The sequence below is a fragment of the Rutilus rutilus genome (assembly GCF_951802725.1).
Source record: "Rutilus rutilus genome assembly, chromosome: 25".
Classification (NCBI taxonomy): domain Eukaryota; kingdom Metazoa; phylum Chordata; class Actinopteri; order Cypriniformes; family Leuciscidae; genus Rutilus; species Rutilus rutilus.
Window position 1 is genome coordinate 27,793,255 of NC_140229.1, and position 19,808 is coordinate 27,813,062.

Below are 19,808 nucleotides of genomic sequence, written 5' to 3' on the forward strand. Positions count from 1 at the left end.
TAAATAGTGAATCCGCCATGGCGCGAGCGCAACCGGCTTTTAACGGGCATGGGAAATGAGACTCTGATTGGTTTATTGCACATTACACCCAAAACTCACCCATTACTCATTAAGAGAATAGGGACAACCCTTTTAGACCATGCACCGGATGCGCCGATCCTTAAAATAGGGAAATATTTACAAATATTTATCTTTCCATCTAGATGTCAGTTAATATTGAGTGTTGCAGGCGTACCATCCAGCCGGCCGGGCAGGAACACTCTCCGGTCACATGATGACACACGCCACCGTTCTGACAGGGGCAGCGCTCCTCGCACTGCCGCCCATGCTTCCCTGGAGGGCACAAGTCCTCGCAGCTGCACACACACACACACCAAACACATTTACATTCATGCATTCAAGAGACGCTTTTGTCCAAGTTCTTGCATTCTTGCATTTTCAAAACAAAAAAAATCTATTGTAACTGATGATGAACTTCGTTTTGGGAATGAATTAAACATCTTTTTTTACCAGGTTTGAACTAATAGGCAAACACAACAAGATCAAAGAAACAATAGATGTAGTTCCATATTGAGTTCCGAGGCTGAGGATGTTAGGAAAACGTTTCAGTCTATTAAACAAAAAAGGCTGTTGGTCCTGACGGATGTAGCGCAGGTCTTTTAAAGAATTTCGCACATGAATTAGCACCCGTGTGGCAACCAGTATTTCAAGCTTCCGTTGACACACTGTTCCTGTGATATGGAAGACGGCATACATAAAACCATTACCGAAAATGTCATGTCCAAGAGAATATAAAGATTTTAGACCAATAGCCCAGAATTACCTCTGTGATTGTGAAATGTCTAGCGAGATTGTTACTTCAGCATTTAGTTATGACATTTAAAGATAAATTAGATCCTTGGCAGTTTGCCTATAAGAAAGGCTGTAGTACTGAAGATGCAGTTGCTGCTTTAGTAAATATCATCTCTAAGCATTTAGATAAATCCAAAACAATTGTAAGAACTTTGTTTTTGGATTTCTCTTCTGCATTCAACACAATACAGGCTGACAGATTGGTGTCAAAACTTGCACAGTTGAATGTAAATCCCTATCTGATCCAGTGGTATACCTCATTTCTCACTGATAGAGTTCAGAGAGTCAAAGTGAATAAAACAGTGTCGTCTGCAATCATTACAAATGTCGGAGTACCGCAAGGTTGCGTTAGTTCTGCCATACTTGTCGATGTAGAATGTATGTTGGATGTTGTCAACATAGACACTATTATGCAAGAACAATTTCAGACTTGTCTGACAATAAAGTATAAAAGTAAGTAAAGTAAGTAAGTATTCCCTGGGATTCGAACCCATGAGCTTGGTGTTGCTAGCGCCACTTGACGGCTGTCGCAGGTGAACTCACAATGCTCCGGTGTACCCTGGGCTGCATACACACTCTCCTGTGATGTGGTGGCATGTGGCGTTGTTCTGGCACAGGCACTTCTGCTGGCAGCCGTTGCCGTAGGTGTGGCGCTCACAGAGGTCCTCGCAGCGCCAGCCGCGGTGTCCCGGCGCACAGAGGCAGGCTCCGCTGATGGGGTTACACAGCGCCTCGTTCTGGCACTGACAGCGGCTCCGGCAGTGCGGACCCCAGTGCTCGCCATCACACGCTGCACACACACACACACACACACACAGCTGCACTTCTGACACAGAAAATATCTAGACATGTGGAAAATAGCAGAGATTTGATCAATAATATATGTGATATGTGCAGTCGCTAAAGGAAAGATCAGCAGAATAGTTGTCTGAGCGAAGTTCAACATCAGTCTTGGGTTGTTTGTGAATGAAATCCTGCATCAGAGCTGCTTTAGTGTGTGTGTGAGTTCAGCACACGACACAGCACTGTCTTTACACTGTAACAGCAGCTATACATATGCATAAAGAAAGAGGACAAGCACTGTGACAAGACATCAGTGTTAATAATCAGTTCATCTGTCAAGTAATGCAAATCATTAGTGTGACTGTAGATGTTTCTAGGAATCAATCATGCAGAACCTGGAGTCATCTATTTTATAAAATCCTAAAGCTAATGCAGTGTATGACACCAATATACAGCACAAAATCATATATTTCACATATATCACGACCTCTGGATATTTAAACAAGAATGTCATCAATGAATTTTAATCTAGAAATTAAAAAAATGTAGAAATACAGTGTTATTGAATTAACTAAATAAAAATAAAAAATGAACTAATAACTTGCTGACTATAAATGTATTTGTACAATTTACAGGCCCCCTGAGGTACATAAGCTGTCAAACATTTCAGCCATCTTTCCCCACACATTTTTATTATCCAAGCTAACAGGAATTTTTTCAGCACGTTCTGCAAGGTTCTCTCAAAGTTATGGACAAACGAATTTCCAGTAACGTTAATAGAACGTTTTTTCAGAGCTATCTGGTCTTTAATAATGTTCTCTAAATTTTAGCATAAAAACTTTATTTATACATTGTTCATGGAATGTTTTTTTTTGGACATTTGTCTAATGTTTTTTAAATGTTATGTCACAGACATTTTACTAGGCTGCTTGGAACGCTGGGCATAACATCTATAACACTACTTAAAATGAAAATGTCTTTTGGTCTCATGAAAGAGTGGTGGTGGCAGCGGCAGTGCATTGTGCTGATATAGATAATATCGCCTATATAGATATGACAGCAATAGATTAGGCGTTCCCCAAAGCGACAGTGACGCAGTGCTACAGTCGTAACCTGAGCTGTTTTAATATGCTGTCAGAAATGCCTAATGCATCTGAACAGAAGCAGGGATGAAACAAATTACTTCCAGGGATATAAAATTAACAAATCCTAAACAACCCACACCCTGAATGTGTCCAATCATAAACCAGCTAAAATCAAATCTAAATGACATCACTCTGTATGATGATTAGACTGACGGTTTCAGTTCCATCATTAAACACTGAGACACTACAGCCACATCTGCAGTCCGGCGACCCTCTCGCTCCGGCCACAGCGTTAGGAAAATATGAGGCAGGAAGTTCATAATCAAACAGCTGTGTATTGATGCTCAGAGAAACAAACACACATTCCACTGCACATGAACCAACTCATATACACAAGAACAACATGTGATGATGTAATGAGCTTCCACTGTTCACACAAACTGAACTCACTGATGGACACTTAAGAGACCGATGACCGTTCATGTGTTCGCTGAGTTAGTTTAAGCATGCAAGCACAGCTATCCACTCCTGGATATAGGAATGAATAATCTGACTTGTGCATGTTTGGCTTTTGTAAATGTGTCAAAAAGACAGAACAATGTTATTTTAGAATAAGAGATGCTAGTCATTTGAGAATGACAACAAAAACATTGGAGTCTCTTTTTCTAAGATCTTCTTTTTCTTGATGAAAAGTTGCATTAGGCTCATTTGAGCTTGTTTGTACACACATTGTGTCAGGTGTATGATGGGATATATTATCAGGGATCCACAAAGTACAGGACTTCCTACATCACTGCTCTGAAAGCAGAAAGCTATGAACTCACTATTACAAAGACTTTTAAGATTGTATTTATCCACAAACTGGGGAAAATCCCTGCTACTTCTAGGCTTTCCATGAACCCTGTGTTAATATTCTGAGGGTAATTTGAGACTTTTAGCATTTACTGTGATCAGAGCTTAGGTGTCCCAGATTACCCTAATTCCCCCGCTTGAGTTCAAATCTGACTTTCAAATGAAAATATTAGTGTTTTATCTTCTGTATGTCAGGCCTGTGATGTCTTCCACACGACCTCATTGAAACCTCTATTCTGTTTCTTCAGGCAAATCTTACTAGAGTGCTTTAGTGATCCGTGACCCAGTTCAACATCACGGTTGTCCACATCGACTCTATTCAACATCCTCTCATTACGTGTTTCAACCATGCGTCCAGGAGACCAGCACTGCTTTAGCTAACTGACGTTGAGTAAATGAGAACATTGCAATCTAGATCTCCACCAGTGAATCACAGCACATCTCCTCCAGTGAAACACAGCACATCTCCTCCAGTGAAACACAGCACATCTCCACCAGTGAAACACAGCACATCTCCACCAGTGAAACACAGCACAACTCCACCAGTGAAACACAGCACATCTCCACCAGTGAAACACAGCACAACACCACCAGTGAAACACAGCACATCTCCACCAGTGAAACACAGCACATCTCCACCAGTGAAACACAGCACATCTCCACCAGTGAAACACAGCACATCTCCACAGTGAAACACAGCACATCTCCACCAGTGAAACACAGCACATCTCCACCAGTGAAACACAGCACATCTCCACCAGTGAAACACAGCACATCTCCACCAGTGAAACACAGCACATCTCCTCCAGTGAAACACAGCACATCTCCTCCAGTGAAACACAGCACAACACCACCAGTGAAACACAGCACATCTCCACCAGTGAAACACAGCACAACACCACCAGTGAAACACAGCACATCTCCTCCAGTGAAACACAGCACATCTCCACCAGTGAAACACAGCACATCTCCACCAGTGAAACACAGCACATCTCCACCAGTGAAACACAGCACATCTCCACAGTGAAACACAGCACATCTCCACCAGTGAAACACAGCACAACACCACCAGTGAAACACAGCACATCTCCACCAGTGAAACACAGCACATCTCCTCCAGTGAAACACAGCACAACACCACCAGTGAAACACAGCACAACACCACCAGTGAAACACAGCACAACACCACCAGTGAAACACAGCACATCTCCTCCAGTGAAACACAGCACATCTCCACCAGTGAAACACAGCACATCTCCACCAGTGAAACACAGCACATCTCCACAGTGAAACACAGCACATCTCCACCAGTGAAACACAGCACATCTCCACCAGTGAAACACAGCACATCTCCACCAGTGAAACACAGCACATCTCCTCCAGTGAAACACAGCACATCGCCACCAGTGAAACACAGCACATCTCCACCAGTGAAACACAGCACATCTCCACCAGTGAAACACAGCACATCTCCTCCAGTGAAACACAGCACATCTCCACCAGTGAAACACAGCACATCTCCTCCAGTGAAACACAGCACATCTCCTCCAGTGAAACACAGCACATCTTCACCAGTGAAACACAGCACATCTCCACCAGTGAAACACAGCACATCTCCACCAGTGAAACACAGCACATCTCCTCCAGTGAAACACAGCACATCTCCACCAGTGAAACACAGCACATCTCCTCCAGTGAAACACAGCACATCTCCACCAGTGAAAAACAGCACATCTCCACAGTGAAACACAGCACATCTCCTCCAGTGAAACACAGCACATCTCCACCAGTGAAAAACAGCACATCTCCTCCAGTGAAACACAGCACATCTCCACCAGTGAAACACAGCACATCTCCTCCAGTGAAACACAGCACATCTCCACCAGTGAAAAACAGCACATCTCCACAGTGAAACACAGCACATCTCCACAGTGAAACACAGCACAACACCACCAGTGAAACACAGCACAACACCACCAGTGAAACACAGCACATCTCCACAGTGAAACACAGCACATCTCCACAGTGAAACACAGCACAACACCACCAGTGAAACACAGCACAACACCACCAGTGAAACACAGCACATCTCCACAGTGAAAAACAGCACATCTCCACAGTGAAACACAGCACATCTCCACAGTGAAACACAGCACATCTCCACAGTGAAACACAGCACAACACCACCAGTGAAACACAGCACAACACCACCAGTGAAACACAGCACATCTCCACAGTGAAACACAGCACATCTCCACAGTGAAACACAGCACAACACCACCAGTGAAACACAGCACATCTCCTCCAGTGAAACACAGCACATCTCCTCCAGTGAAACACAGCACATCTCCTCCAGTGAAACACAGCACATCTCCACCAGTGAAACACAGCACATCTCCACCAGTGAAACACAGCACATCTCCACCAGTGAAACACAGCACATCTCCACAGTGAAACACAGCACATCTCCACCAGTGAAACACAGCACATCTCCACAGTGAAACACAGCACATCTCCTCCAGTGAAACACAGCACATCTCCACCAGTGAAACACAGCACATCTCCTCCAGTGAAACACAGCACATCTCCTCCAGTGAAACACAGCACATCTCCACCAGTGAAACACAGCACATCTCTTCCAGTGAAACACAGCACATCTCCTCCAGTGAAACACAGCACATCTCCTCCAGTGAAACACAGCACATCTCCTCCAGTGAAACATAGCACATCTCCACCAGTGAAACACAGCACATCTCCACAGTGAAACACAGCACATCTCCTCCAGTGAAACACAGCACATCTCCTCCAGTGAAACACAGCACATCTCCTCCAGTGAAACACAGCACATCTCCACCAGTGAAACACAGCACATCTCCACCAGTGAAACACAGCACATCTCCTCCAGTGAAACACAGCACATCTCCTCCAGTGAAACACAGCACATCTCCTCCAGTGAAACACAGCACATCTCCTCCAGTGAAACACAGCACATCTCCACCAGTGAAACACAGCACATCTCCTCCAGTGAAACACAGCACATCTCCTCCAGTGAAACACAGCACATCTCCTCCAGTGAAACACAGCACATCTCCACCAGTGAAACACAGCACATCTCCACAGTGAAACACAGCACATCTCCTCCAGTGAAACACAGCACATCTCCTCCAGTGAAACACAGCACATCTCCTCCAGTGAAACACAGCACATCTCCACAGTGAAACACAGCACATCTCCACCAGTGAAACACAGCACATCTCCTCCAGTGAAACACAGCACATCTCCTCCAGTGAAACACAGCACATCTCCTCCAGTGAAACACAGCACATCTCCTCCAGTGAAACACAGCACATCTCCTCCAGTGAAACACAGCACATCTCCTCCAGTGAAACACAGCACATCTCCACCAGTGAAACACAGCACAACACCACCAGTGTCGCTACTGTCGGCTTCATCAGAGACTGAAACTCAAGCCGCAGCAGCAGCTGCTCTGAACACCAGCCTCAACACATTAGTTCCCCTCTCACAAAGAAACTGGGTCACATTTATTTATATAGCACAATAAATCGTTTCAGTATGATCAGTGTGGTCAATACTTCTGCTAAAGAACAACTGCAGAGGTACAGATGTTTTAAAGCAGTAGGGCTTGGGATAGACACAAATTTCACCATTCGATGGGATTTCAGTTCACAAGCTTGCGATTCGACTCAACTCTGATCTCGATTCCATTCAGTATCGATTCATATGGATATACAAGTATTATAGTGTATTATGATGTAAATATATTTTTTTTTTGTATTTTAAAGAAGTGCATGTTTCATATGATTTGAAAGTGTAATGACATTTGTAAGCATTTCACTTTACATTAAATAATGATTCTCATAGTGTTTACTTATTAACAAGCATATCTGATATTTCTAGCTATGTGAATATTATATGAACTAATGTTCTGTTAAGCATGATATAATGTTTGGGTAACACTTTAGAATACTGTTCCTTCATTAATGAATAACTACACAGGAACAAATGAGTAATGCTTTAGTAACACTCTTGTAACTACTATTAACTAACAAGAAACTCTGATTAACGAATTAGTAAGTAATAGCGCTCAGTCGGATGTGGTAGTTCACTATTAGCTAATCAATAACTACTATTTTTCATACCTCACTGAAGACTATAAGAACTACTATATACAGGTTAATAAATATTTATAATGCACAATGTTTAATATAAGGTAATGGTAGCCCATTAGTAATGAATCAAGTATTACTACATCCTTCTAAAGGAACTACTAATAATTTGGATCAGTATTCTAAAGTGAAAAACATGATAACATCCTAATATTGACTGAAGTCATTGTAAGCTTTTAAGGCTTTTGTAAGGTTTTGGATAGTAATGAATCAAGTGTTACTGCATCTTTCTAAAGGAACTACTAATTATTTGGATCAGTATTCTAAAGTGAAGATCATGGGAACACACTAGTAATGACTAAAGTGTCACCAAATCCATTGGAAGGAATTGCTATTCAAAATCTTACAAAAATCTCAAAAGCTTACAATGACTTCAGTCAATATTAGGCTGTTATCATGTTTTTCACTTTAGATACTGATCCAAATAATTAGTAGTTCCTTTAAAATGATGTAGTAATACTTGAGTCATTACTAGTGGGTTACCATTACCTTTTATTATAAATTATGCATTATTCATGTTAATTATGAACCTGTAGATAGTAGTTCTCTGGGAGGTATGAAAAAAATTGTAGTTATTGATTAACTAATAATGAACTACTACATTCATCTGAGCGCTACTTACTAATTTGTTAATCAGAGTTTCTTGTTAGTTAATAGTAGTTACTAGAATGTTAATAATACGTTACTCGTTTGTCCCTGTGTAATTATTCGTTAATGAAGGAACAGTATTCTAAAGTGTTACCAATGTTTGTTATTGATTCATTCATGAAAGTTATTATAAAGTCGCTTTTTTAATCCGAATGAAGGATTTGAGGCAAAGGACATCTATTTGGAGCCCCGGTCTACATCTGACATCACATGAGCTCAGCCCTGAGGTCATTTCCTGTGATTCTGGCCAATCACTGCCTTCTCTTTGTTTTGCTCTTTGCTCTTGAAGAAAGGCCTTTTTTCCTTCAGACTCAATTCAGGGCAGTGTTTTGTTGGCGTCTTGTGGCCCGGAAAGGCCAGATACAATGAGTCTTCAGATGGAATTAAAGTCATCTCACAGCTGACTGCAACCATGCTGCCAAATCCTGTAATAAAGTCACTGTAATAAAGCCCAGCAGTGGTTAACTGATCCAGGTCCTGAGGGACACTGAGACCCAGACACAACAAGAAAAGTTGAAGCTCAGGACTGCTGATGGTCTGTCTGCACATGACAACTCGTCTCAATCAGCTCCCTAGTTCAGGAGTCAGCGCACTGATCAGGGAGTCTCAGTCTCAATCAGCTCCCTAGTTCTGGAGTCAGCACACTGATCAGGGAGTCTCAGTCTCAATCAGCTCCCTAGTTCTGGAGTCAGCGCACTGATCAGGGAGTCTCAGTCTCAATCAGCTCCCTAGTTCTGGAGTCAGCACACTGATCAGGGAGTCTCAGTCTCAATCAGCTCCCTAGTTCTGGAGTCAGCACACTGATCAGGGAGTCTCAGTCTCAATCAGCTCCCTAGTTCTGGAGTCAGCACACTGATCAGGGAGTCTCAGTCTCAATCAGCTCCCTAGTTCTGGAGTCAGCACACTGATCAGGGACTCTCAGTCTCAATCAGCTCCCTAGTTCAGGAGTCAGCGCACTGATCAGGGAGTCTCAGTCTCAATCAGCTCCCTAGTTCTGGAGTCAGCACACTGATCAGGGAGTCTCAGTCTCAATCAGCTCCCTAGTTCTGGAGTCAGCACACTGATCAGGGAGTCTCAGTCTAAATCAGCTCCCTAGTTCTGGAGTCAGCGCACTGATCAGGGAGTCTCAGTCTCAATCAGCTCCCTAGTTCAGGAGTCAGCGCACTGATCAGGGACTCTCAGTCTCAATCAGCTCCCTAGTTCTGGAGTCAGCACACTGATCAGGGAGTCTCAGTCTCAATCAGCTCCCTAGTTCTGGAGTCAGCGCACTGATCAGGGAGTCTCAGTCTCAATCAGCTCCCTAGTTCAGGAGTCAGCGCACTGATCAGGGACTCTCAGTCTCAATCAGCTCCCTAGTTCTGGAGTCAGCACACTGATCAGGGAGTCTCAGTCTCAATCAGCTCCCTAGTTCTGGAGTCAGCGCACTGATCAGGGAGTCTCAGTCTCAATCAGCTCCCTAGTTCAGGAGTCAGCGCACTGATCAGGGAATCTCAGTCTCAATCAGCTCCCTAGTTCAGGAGTCAGCGCACTGATCAGGGAGTCTCAGTCTCAATCAGCTCCCTAGTTCTGGAGTCAGCGCACTGATCAGGGAGTCTCAGTCTCAATCAGCTCCCTAGTTCTGGAGTCAGCGCACTGATCAGGGAGTCTCAGTCTCAATCAGCTCCCTAGTTCAGGAGTCAGCGCACTGATCAGGGAGTCTCAGTCTCAATCAGCTCCCTAGTTCTGGAGTCAGCGCACTGATCAGGGAGTCTCAGTCTCAATCAGCTCCCTAGTTCTGGAGTCAGCGCACTGATCAGGGAGTCTCAGTCTCAATCAGCTCCCTAGTTCAGGAGTCAGCGCACTGATCAGGGAGTCTCAGTCTCAATCAGCTCCCTAGTTCTGGAGTCAGCGCACTGATCAGGGAGTCTCAGTCTCAATCAGCTCCCTAGTTCTGGAGTCAGCGCACTGATCAGGGAGTCTCAGTCTCAATCAGCTCCCTAGTTCAGGAGTCAGCGCACTGATCAGGGAGTCTCAGTCTCAATCAGCTCCCTAGTTCAGGAGTCAGTGCACTGATCAGGGAGTCTCAGTCTCAATCAGCTCCCTAGTTCAGGAGTCAGTGCACTGATCAGGGAGTCTCAGTCTCAATCAGCTCCCTAGTTCAGGAGTCAGCGCACTGATCAGGGAGTCTCAGTCTCAATCAGCTCCCTAGTTCTGGAGTCAGCGCACTGATCAGGGAGTCTCAGTCTCAATCAGCTCCCTAGTTCTGGAGTCAGCGCACTGATCAGGGAGTCTCAGTCTCAATCAGCTCCCTAGTTCAGGAGTCAGCGCACTGATCAGGGAGTCTCAGTCTCAATCAGCTCCCTAGTTCTGGAGTCAGCGCACTGATCAGGGAGTCTCAGTCTCAATCAGCTCCCTAGTTCTGGAGTCAGCGCACTGATCAGGGAGTCTCAGTCTCAATCAGCTCCCTAGTTCAGGAGTCAGCGCACTGATCAGGGAGTCTCAGTCTCAATCAGCTCCCTAGTTCAGGAGTCAGCGCACTGATCAGGGAGTCTCAGTCTCAATCAGCTCCCTAGTTCTGGAGTCAGCGCACTGATCAGGGAGTCTCAGTCTCAATCAGGGAATCTAATTTATGTTCTCTTTCCCCTGCAAATACACCTTTAATTCTTGGTTCCTCTCTAATCATTGAAGCAAGCGCTTCCAAAACTAATGTAAAAAGTAGTGGACTAAGAAGACAGCCTTGGCGGGTAGACCTAGATAGATTAAAAAAGGATGACATTATTCCATTAGTTACTTGTGCTTTAGGATTGGAGTAAAGAATTTTAACCCACTTCACAAAACCTGAGCCAACCATATTTTCCTAAGGTCGCTAAAAGAAACCCCCACTCCACCCTATCAAAGGCCTTTTCCGCATCAAGCGATATTGCACCAATGGGATCTAGATTAGAATGATTCATCCACATGAGATGTAATAGTCTTCTCATATTGTCAGACGAGGATCTATTTTTAATAAAGTCTACCTGATCTCTGTGTATAATTTTAGGTAAAATACCTTCTAATCGTGAGGCTAATAATTTTGTTAACCCTTTACAATCTACATTTAATAAACTTATTGGACGGTAATTAGCAGGATCCACCGTATCTCTTTCGGGTTTTGGTATGAGTGATATTAAATTCATTAAAACTGTCAGGTAACATATAATTCACAAGTACCTCTGAATATACCTCATTTAATATTGGGTTCAACTCATCGACAAACTTCTTGTAGTATTCGACTGGAAATCCGTCAGAGCCTGGTTATTTTCCAGATTTCAAAGACATTATAATAGTTCTAACCTCTTCTTGTGTTATAGGTGCATATATTGAGTCTCGTTCGTCAGGGGTTAAAGTGGGCAATGAAACATTGGCTAAAAAGTCTTTTAACTCCTTCGGACTGTAATAGGATTCTGATGTGTACAGTTTTGAATAGAACTGGTTAAAAACCCTATTAATTTCTTTGTTGGAGGTGAACACCTTATTTCCCTTCTTAATTACAGGTATGACATGAGATGCATCATGTTGCTTAATCTGCCTAGTAAGGAGTTTCCCAGCTTTTTCCCCGCTCTCATAATACTTGGTCTTCAATCTAAATAATGCATATTCTGCTTTCTTATTAAAGAATTCGTGAAGATGAAATTTTAATTGACAAAGCTGTTTAAACTTAAAATCTGTAAAACCTAGCACCAATTCTTTTTCTAAATCACTGATTTGTTTTTCTAAAATTTGCACTTTTTTGACACTTTCTTTTTTCATCCTACTAACATAAGCAATACATTTTTCCCTTATAAATGCCTTAGAGGCATCCCAAACTGTTGTTAATCTCTGAGTTGACCCAATATTAAGTTAAAAAAACATATGTATGTCGTCCTGCAGTGAATCTACAAAGACCTTATCCTCCAGCATAAAGGTATTTAGCCTCCATCTCCCCCTTTTCTTATAATCTACCTTCATTTCTAATTTTAACTTGGCGTGACAATTTGAGAAGAATGTGTATTCCATTTCTCATGGATTAACAAATTTCCAAATATCTATTAATCCATTGTCATCTTTGATAGTGTGAATAGCAGCCCTATCTCTAGGGATTGATCTGATGTTGTTTTGACTTCTGTCCAGGATGCCATCCATAGTCTGATTAAAGTCACCTCCAAATATAACATATCCCTCGAGGTTGGCTAATATTTAGTTTACCTCATGAAATAATTCAGGCTCCTCCTTATTTGGTGCATATACATTCCACAGCACTACTTTAACATCGTTGAGCTTTACTTCTGTGCAACGACCTTCCTTGTCTTTATGTTGATTCATCAATACAAAATGTATTTTCTTCCTCACTAGAATGGCTACTCCACTCCTCTTGCTTGATACAGAAAAACATGTCCGACCCAGCCACATCTAGGTTTCAAGGCTTCCTTTTCATCTTTGAAATGCGTTTCTTGTAAAAAGGCAATATCAGCTTTTCTGATCTTAAGATACGCAAGTATTTTTTTCCTTTTAACGGGTGACCCACAGCCATTTATATTCCAAGATATGAAATTTACACATTGTCTATCCTTCACACACTAATAAAATGTAACACTTCGCACCTGTTGTGCCCCGATGCAACTTCCTTGTTAAGTTCCAAAACGAAAGAAAAAATAAACCTTTAACATATAAACTGGTATTATACCCACAGTCATTTCTGATAGAAAACCAACAATTTAACTTCCAATATTTTTGTGAACAACGAATCCTTGAAAAACATACAAAAAAACAAACCAAATAAGGGAGAAAAAATTTAACTCAAAACACTGCCCATAAGGGGCAGCGAGCCCACTTCTGGGTTACACTTTTGGTCCGTGATGTTCGCGGTCAGCAAACAGACACTGACTCGGGAAGACAGACCCCAAAGCTTTCCCCCGCCCACCATTACAACCACGTTTCATAATACTTTGACTTACATATATCCAGTCACAGCACTTTACTTGTCACCTCCTTGTAGTTGGATGTGCTCCTTTATATCTCTTTCCGCTTCCATGTGGTCAGTAAAACTCTGCTTTTTTCCCTTCCAAGTAAACCCCAGGTTATGTCGAACCTCGTGGTCCCAGAGTAACTTCTTCGCTGCTGAGAATTTCATCCTCATTATTGCTCTCTCCCTCGACATATCCTCGAAGATGGACAGCTTGCATTCCTCCCATTCAAAACCCCTGCTCTTTTTCGCTGCAGCCAGGACTTTCTCCCTCGCGGTATAACATAGAAATTTCACCAACACGGCCTGGGGACGTTGATCATCATTAGGCTTAGGCCCAAGGCTCCGATGACTCCGCTCAATCTCAAACTCCGATCCCGTCAACCCGAGCCCCTCTGACAGGATCTTTTGCACATACTCGTTCATTTTGCAGCCTGCTTCTTTCCCCTCTTTGAGGCAGATTATTTTGATATTATTCGGTCTGCTGCGATTTTCCAAATCCTCAGCTTTATTCCAGAGTTCGTCCACAAGTTTCGCCATCCTCTCAGTATCACTAGTTAAGCGATTCTCGGCTTCGTCGAGTCTGGCCTGTACGGAGCTAATCGCATCTTTACTAGTCGCTTTGATAGTTATCACATCATTTGCTACCCCCTGCAAAGTCATGTTCATTTGACTAATTTCAGCAAAAAGATCTTTCAAGTTCCGGTTTTGATTACTTGACTCTGGTGACGGGGAATCGTTAGCTTCTGGGGTCGTTGTTTTCAGACGTGTTTGCAACCCTCGAATTGGTTGCCTGGAAGATGTCATTTTGTAATTTGTTGGATGCTTCAAGTAAAAGTACAAAATAATCTTTACATTTTAGATCCCCATTTTCCAATGGCTTGTAGATTTCTACTTCCTCTTCATTACGTAGATCAACACCTGCTTCTTCAGCATCGCCTCTTTGGCTCATGTCAGTGAGGTGAGAAGAGAAGCGAGAGATACTAAAACATGGTCACTTGGCATACAAACAGATTTTGGCTGTGGAAGAACAGGGTGTTGCTTCCTTTCAGAAGTGCCTGATCGTGTCACTAGGGCAGGATTATATGAAATTTGACAGTGGATTCTCTTGTAAACCAAACCCAATTGGATACAAGCTTTGCAAATGCACTTTAACTGAAAGATGGACCCAAACATAATGCCACAACACGTACAGTAAGTGATCAGTGATAAACTATTGTTTTGATATGTAAGGACTCATGTAGTTGGCTGTTCTGTCACAAAATCATTTATTTCTGCTTATGCATTGATAAAACAGCCAACCAAAACTCTTATCTACATCATGTCTAAACTTGTTATATGATAACATTGGTGAGAGTCTTGAGCATTGAATTCATGCGATCAGCACTGGCTAAAATGCTTAGTGCTGCAAAAAAAAGGTTGTGAAAAGGGACATTTTATAGATGTGAATATGATCATGTGATCCACACTTTCTATGATTAGATAATCACAGGAACTGTTATCATAGTTCCCTTTCGAGGCAACTCGCATTACGTCGTAACGACACTTTGGGGGAACGGCCCCCAGCGTAGCGCCTCTGAAGCATGAATGAAAATGAAAGCTTTAGCGTAAGTTCTGCCAGGAAGACTCAATCAGCGCGTCATGTATTACCTCACTTCTAACCAACCATGTGCTAACACTCGCAGGATAAAAGATTGGTACTTACATTTGTCTGAGTTCGCAGATGCTGACACTGCCAATTACCTCCATCCTCCTCAACCACCACCAAGATGATACCTTCCCCTTCATCCTCCCCACCACCACCAGGATGGTCCCTTCCTTTACCTCCAGGGGGTCGGCTGCGCCCCTGCCTTCGTCTTCAGGCAGGATATGCAGCTTCCGCTACCCTCGCATTGCGCGCTAAGGACGGGGCCTACGCCAAAGAACTTTATAAATTTATGCTTGCTGGGCTGTTAATAAATATACGCTTGTTATATCAATTTATCTCCCGAGTCTTTGTCTTTTTTACATATATATGTAAAAAAAAAAACATGGCGAGCCAATAGTACAAGAGGTGCGTGCATCCCTGCCCCATATTCATTACAGATTCGGGACACACACCAACTGTGAGTACACTGTTTGGGAGCTTCATTTTAACATTTCATTTAATATGGATCTGACAAAAAAAATGGATCTGACAGGGGACTGAGATTGCTGAGGCACTTTCTCAGGATTCCTCTGCCAGTTATGATGTTCTCCCTCCTCGTGTGGAAGCCTGCCCAGCGGCTTCTTCCTCACTATTGGAGAACCCGATGTTTGAGCTGTCTGCTTCTGAGGAAGTGGATGTCCTCAGCATCGAAGGCGGAGATTTTGGAGATGACTCGCCACTTCATGCCTCACTTCATATGAGGAGCTGGTTGAGGTTGTCTCTCGTGCCATGGACCGTTTAAATATTAGTTGGCCACGTGAAAGGCAGGTAGCGCAAACAAAAAGCAAGTTGGACAAGCACTTCCTGCAGCACAGATACCCCTTTTCCACCAACAAGAACCAGGTGCTGGTTCGGAGCTAGAGCTAGTGCCGGTTCGGAGTTGGTTCGACTGACGAGCCTCCAAAGAACCGGTTTGCTTTTCCACAGGCTAAAAGAGCCAACGCAGAGCCAGGACTTACGTCACAGCTACGTCTCATCTTTCTCGGCAACGTTAGCGCGGCGGCGCCAAACACAAACACATCATCAACAATGGCGCACGTTGCTTTGCTATTGATGTTCATGGCTTTGCGGACCTACATCGGCATCCAAACACGGCGGATCCAACGTGTTCGCGCGGCTCGCCATTATTTGTACAGACGGAGATTACAAGCGAGAGTAACGGCATGTACATAACATTTATTTTTAACAATAAGATGCCGACTTTAGCCTTAGATTTATATTTTAGATCGCGTCAATCGTGTTTAGCTGCCGTTAGCTCGATTAGCTGCTATTTGAAAATGGCGGTCACAAGTTTCTCTTCAGTCTTGTTGGCCACGGTAACCCCGCCCCCAGCCTCTGACGCAAGCGGTTCTTTCTTGGCTCCGTTCTAGACCCTGCAATGATTTGGTGCTACTTAAGAACCAGTTTTACTGGTTCGGAGCTGGTGCTTTGGCGGTGGAAAAACAAAGAACCGATTTGAAACTAGGCTCTGGCTCCGAACCAGCACCAGCTCTGCCTTGGTGGAAAAGGGGTAAGAGAGCAACCTCATCGCCGGGGTCTCCCATTTTTTCCCGATTCCCGATGTGTAAATCGTGGAACAAGCCACACACCTCTTGTTTGTCCAGCCCCCCATTTTTAGACTATAGCAACACCGTGGGGGCGAGAGAAAATGGTTATGGGATGATGCCACTTGTGGAAGAGCCATTGGCTAGCTATCTTTCCCCCGACGTTGCGTTGCGACGTGGCTAAAGACTCGGTGCTGCCCATCAAACCCTGCCGCAATACATCTTCTTTGGTCGACAGGGCTTATATAGCTGCGGGTCGGGCTGGAGCCAGTCTGCACACGATGGGCAGTACTGCAGGCGTACCAGACCGACCTTCTAAAAAGACCTCTATGAGGGTGAGGGGCCAACACCTGAAGATATTGGGGAGCAGTGTTGGGTATAGTTACTTTGGAAAGTAGTTAATTAGGTTACAACGTTACCATCAATTAAAAGTAATCAGTTACGTTACAGCGTTATCTATTCATAAAAGTAACGCGTTAGAGTACTCATGCGTTACCAAAAATTAAAAGCCGTTTGCAGCGGCTCACACATGACAGACACAGCCCCCGGCCCCTTTAAATGCACCTAGAAGTCGTGACTCCTGACAATGAATAACGTCAGTCATCCGACTAAATTAACACTGCAGGATAACAATAACAGTAAAGACAGTCAGCAATAGGCTATTCCACATGGCGTTTTATTTATTTATTTATTTATTTATTATCACAGAACATATTAATCAAAATTCGCACCTACCCAGCCCGGGTAGCCTAGGCTACTGTATGAGCACCACACAAGATAACTCCTTATTTTTTCTTTAAATCTAATGCAGTTATCAAAGTGTATCAAGTGTGCTTAATTGTAAACACAACCTGAGGTAAACAGGCTTGCAGATTTAAATCCATTTAGAAATGAACAACCAGTCAACGATCTAACCGAAATTAACAGCTGCCTGTCAAACAAAAATGATTACAAACCGAATTAAATTTTTGGCGGTCGACAGAAGCTTTTCACCAACGCAGAGTGTGCATTTTCTTTTCCTTTTCGTTGACAAATTCAACATGATGTGCGTACTTCCATAATCCAAATGCTGTCTTCTCTGCCATCTTGCCGGGAGTAAAAAAAAAAAAAAAAACACACACACACACACAGGGTCAGACTCAGGCGCATGCAGGGCACAGACGTATCACAGCCATTGACTTTACGATCACAGCACTTCGGCTCCGCTGATATACCCGCAGGTGGCAAAGTAGACCTAATAAGCCTACTGTCTGACAAAAAGCAGGCTGCAGTCGGGATTTTCCTTTCCTTAAAATAACGGATTACTTAAAAAAATAAATAACGAAGTTACTGATTACTTAACGCAAGAAACTAACGCGTTAAGTTACACATTTCACGAAAAAGGTAATTAGAGTACTCTAACGCGTTACTTTGTAACGCGTTACCCACAACACTGTTGGGGAGTTGCGTGAGGCTGCAGACTTGTCTCTCCGTGTCACCAAAGAAACGGCCCGCACCATCGGCCGTTCTATGGCGGCTATGGTGGTCACGGAGAGACACCTCTGGCTCAATCTATCGGGCATCAAGGAGAAAGACAGGGCTTTCTTCCTTGATGCCCCAATTTCGCCTTCTGGCCTGTTCGGCAACTCCGTTAATGATAACATTAGGGTTAACAGGTTTCAGGAGGTGAAGAAACAGTCTGCGGCCTTATCTCCCTCGCCGCTCAAAGTCGAAGAAGTCTGCCCCCAGCGGGCAGCCGCAGCCATCCACCATCTCCTCAGCCTACAGAAAGAGAGCGTTGCGTCCAGATCCCCCCCTCAAAGAGCTATGGGGGCATAGACAGCGCTCTCAACCGAAGCCTTCTCAGAAGCAGGGTGACCTGAGGGCCATCCTGCAGGCTAAAAAGGCTTCGGGAAAGAGGTCCTAGTGACAGTAGGACCTCTTCAGGCTGTCCCCCCCGGGGCGGAGCCCACAAGAAATCGATGTCCGTATCCCGCCGTCAAGCGCGCTTTCGGTGCACATCCAGCGAACGCACGCTCCACTGTCTGCCCCACAGGCTTGCGGCCAGGCAGCGCTCGTGTCCGCACACCAAACCCTGCAGGAGAGCCCCTTCAGGGGGTCGGGAAGAAATCTCGAACGATACCCGAAACCAGCCTCCGTCGACCCAGAGCAGGGTCGGGTATTGGAACAGGAAGTAAACTCCCTGCTGGTAAAGGAGGCTATAAAACGTGTTCCTCCCCCAGACAGGGAGTCTGGGTTTTACAACCGCTACTTCATAGTTCCCAAGAAGGATGGGGGGTTGCGTCCAATTTTAGATCTAAGGCACTTGAATCGGTCTCTGAGGTTCAAGATGCTCACTATTCCCACCATCGTGAGTCAGATCAAATCCGAGGATTGTTTTTTCACGATAGATCTGATGGACGCATACTTCCACATTTCCATCCTTCCATCTCAAAGGAGGTTCCTGAGGTTCGCTTTCAGGGGCGAAGCATTCCAATATCGGGTTCGGCCTAGCTCTCTCCCCTCGCACCTTTACCAAATGCATGGATGCAGCTCTAGCTCCGCTGAGGCTTCAGGGCATCCGGGTGTTAAATTACATCGCCGACTGGCTTATGACTTGGCCCAGTCACAGGAGCTGGCAGTTCGGCATCGAGATGTTGTCCTTGGCCACATCCAGAGCCTGGGGTTGAGACTCAACACAAAGAAAAGCGTGTTGGCACCTGCCCAAAGGACTATGTTCCTGGGGGTTGTGTGGGACTCGGCATAATTGTCTCCTGCAGGGATCGAGTCCATCCTGGCCACGGTAACCAGGATAAAGCTAGGCAGGGCCACCACTGTGAAACATTTTCAGAGAGTGTTAGGGCTCATGGCAGCAGCGTCCAACATCATTCCTTTCGGCCTGCTGCACATGAGGGCCATGCAGTGGTGGTTGAAAACCAAGGGGTTTTCCCCGAGGGGGAACTCATTCTGCATGATCAGGTTTACGCGCAGATGCCTTCGTTCCCTATCTACGTGGAAGAAACTTTGGTTCCTGTCCCAAGGTCCTGTGCTGGGAGCTTCATGTCGCCAGAAAGCAGCTTCGACAGACGCCTCCCTCACGGGCTGGGGCACGGACGGACGCTTTACCAGAGGTCTATGGCAGGACCATCATTCCTCCTGGCACATAAATTGCCTGGAAATGCTGGCGGTCTTCTGAGCTCTGAGGAGTTTTCTGCCAGACCTCAAGGGTCA

General features: G+C 44.4%; 1 protein-coding gene across 1 annotated transcript in view; it reads right to left on the reverse strand.

Annotated features, from left to right (window-relative positions):
• Positions 1-19,808, reverse strand: part of megf10 (multiple EGF-like-domains 10) — an 85,586-nt gene that overhangs the window by 42,382 nt on the left and 23,396 nt on the right. The window contains exons 6-7 of the mRNA XM_084401500.1: positions 1,396-1,642; positions 236-356 (exon numbers count right to left, since the gene is read on the reverse strand). Coding sequence (XP_084257626.1) covers positions 236-356; positions 1,396-1,642 — 368 coding nt within the window. The remainder of the gene's footprint in view (positions 1-235; positions 357-1,395; positions 1,643-19,808) is intronic.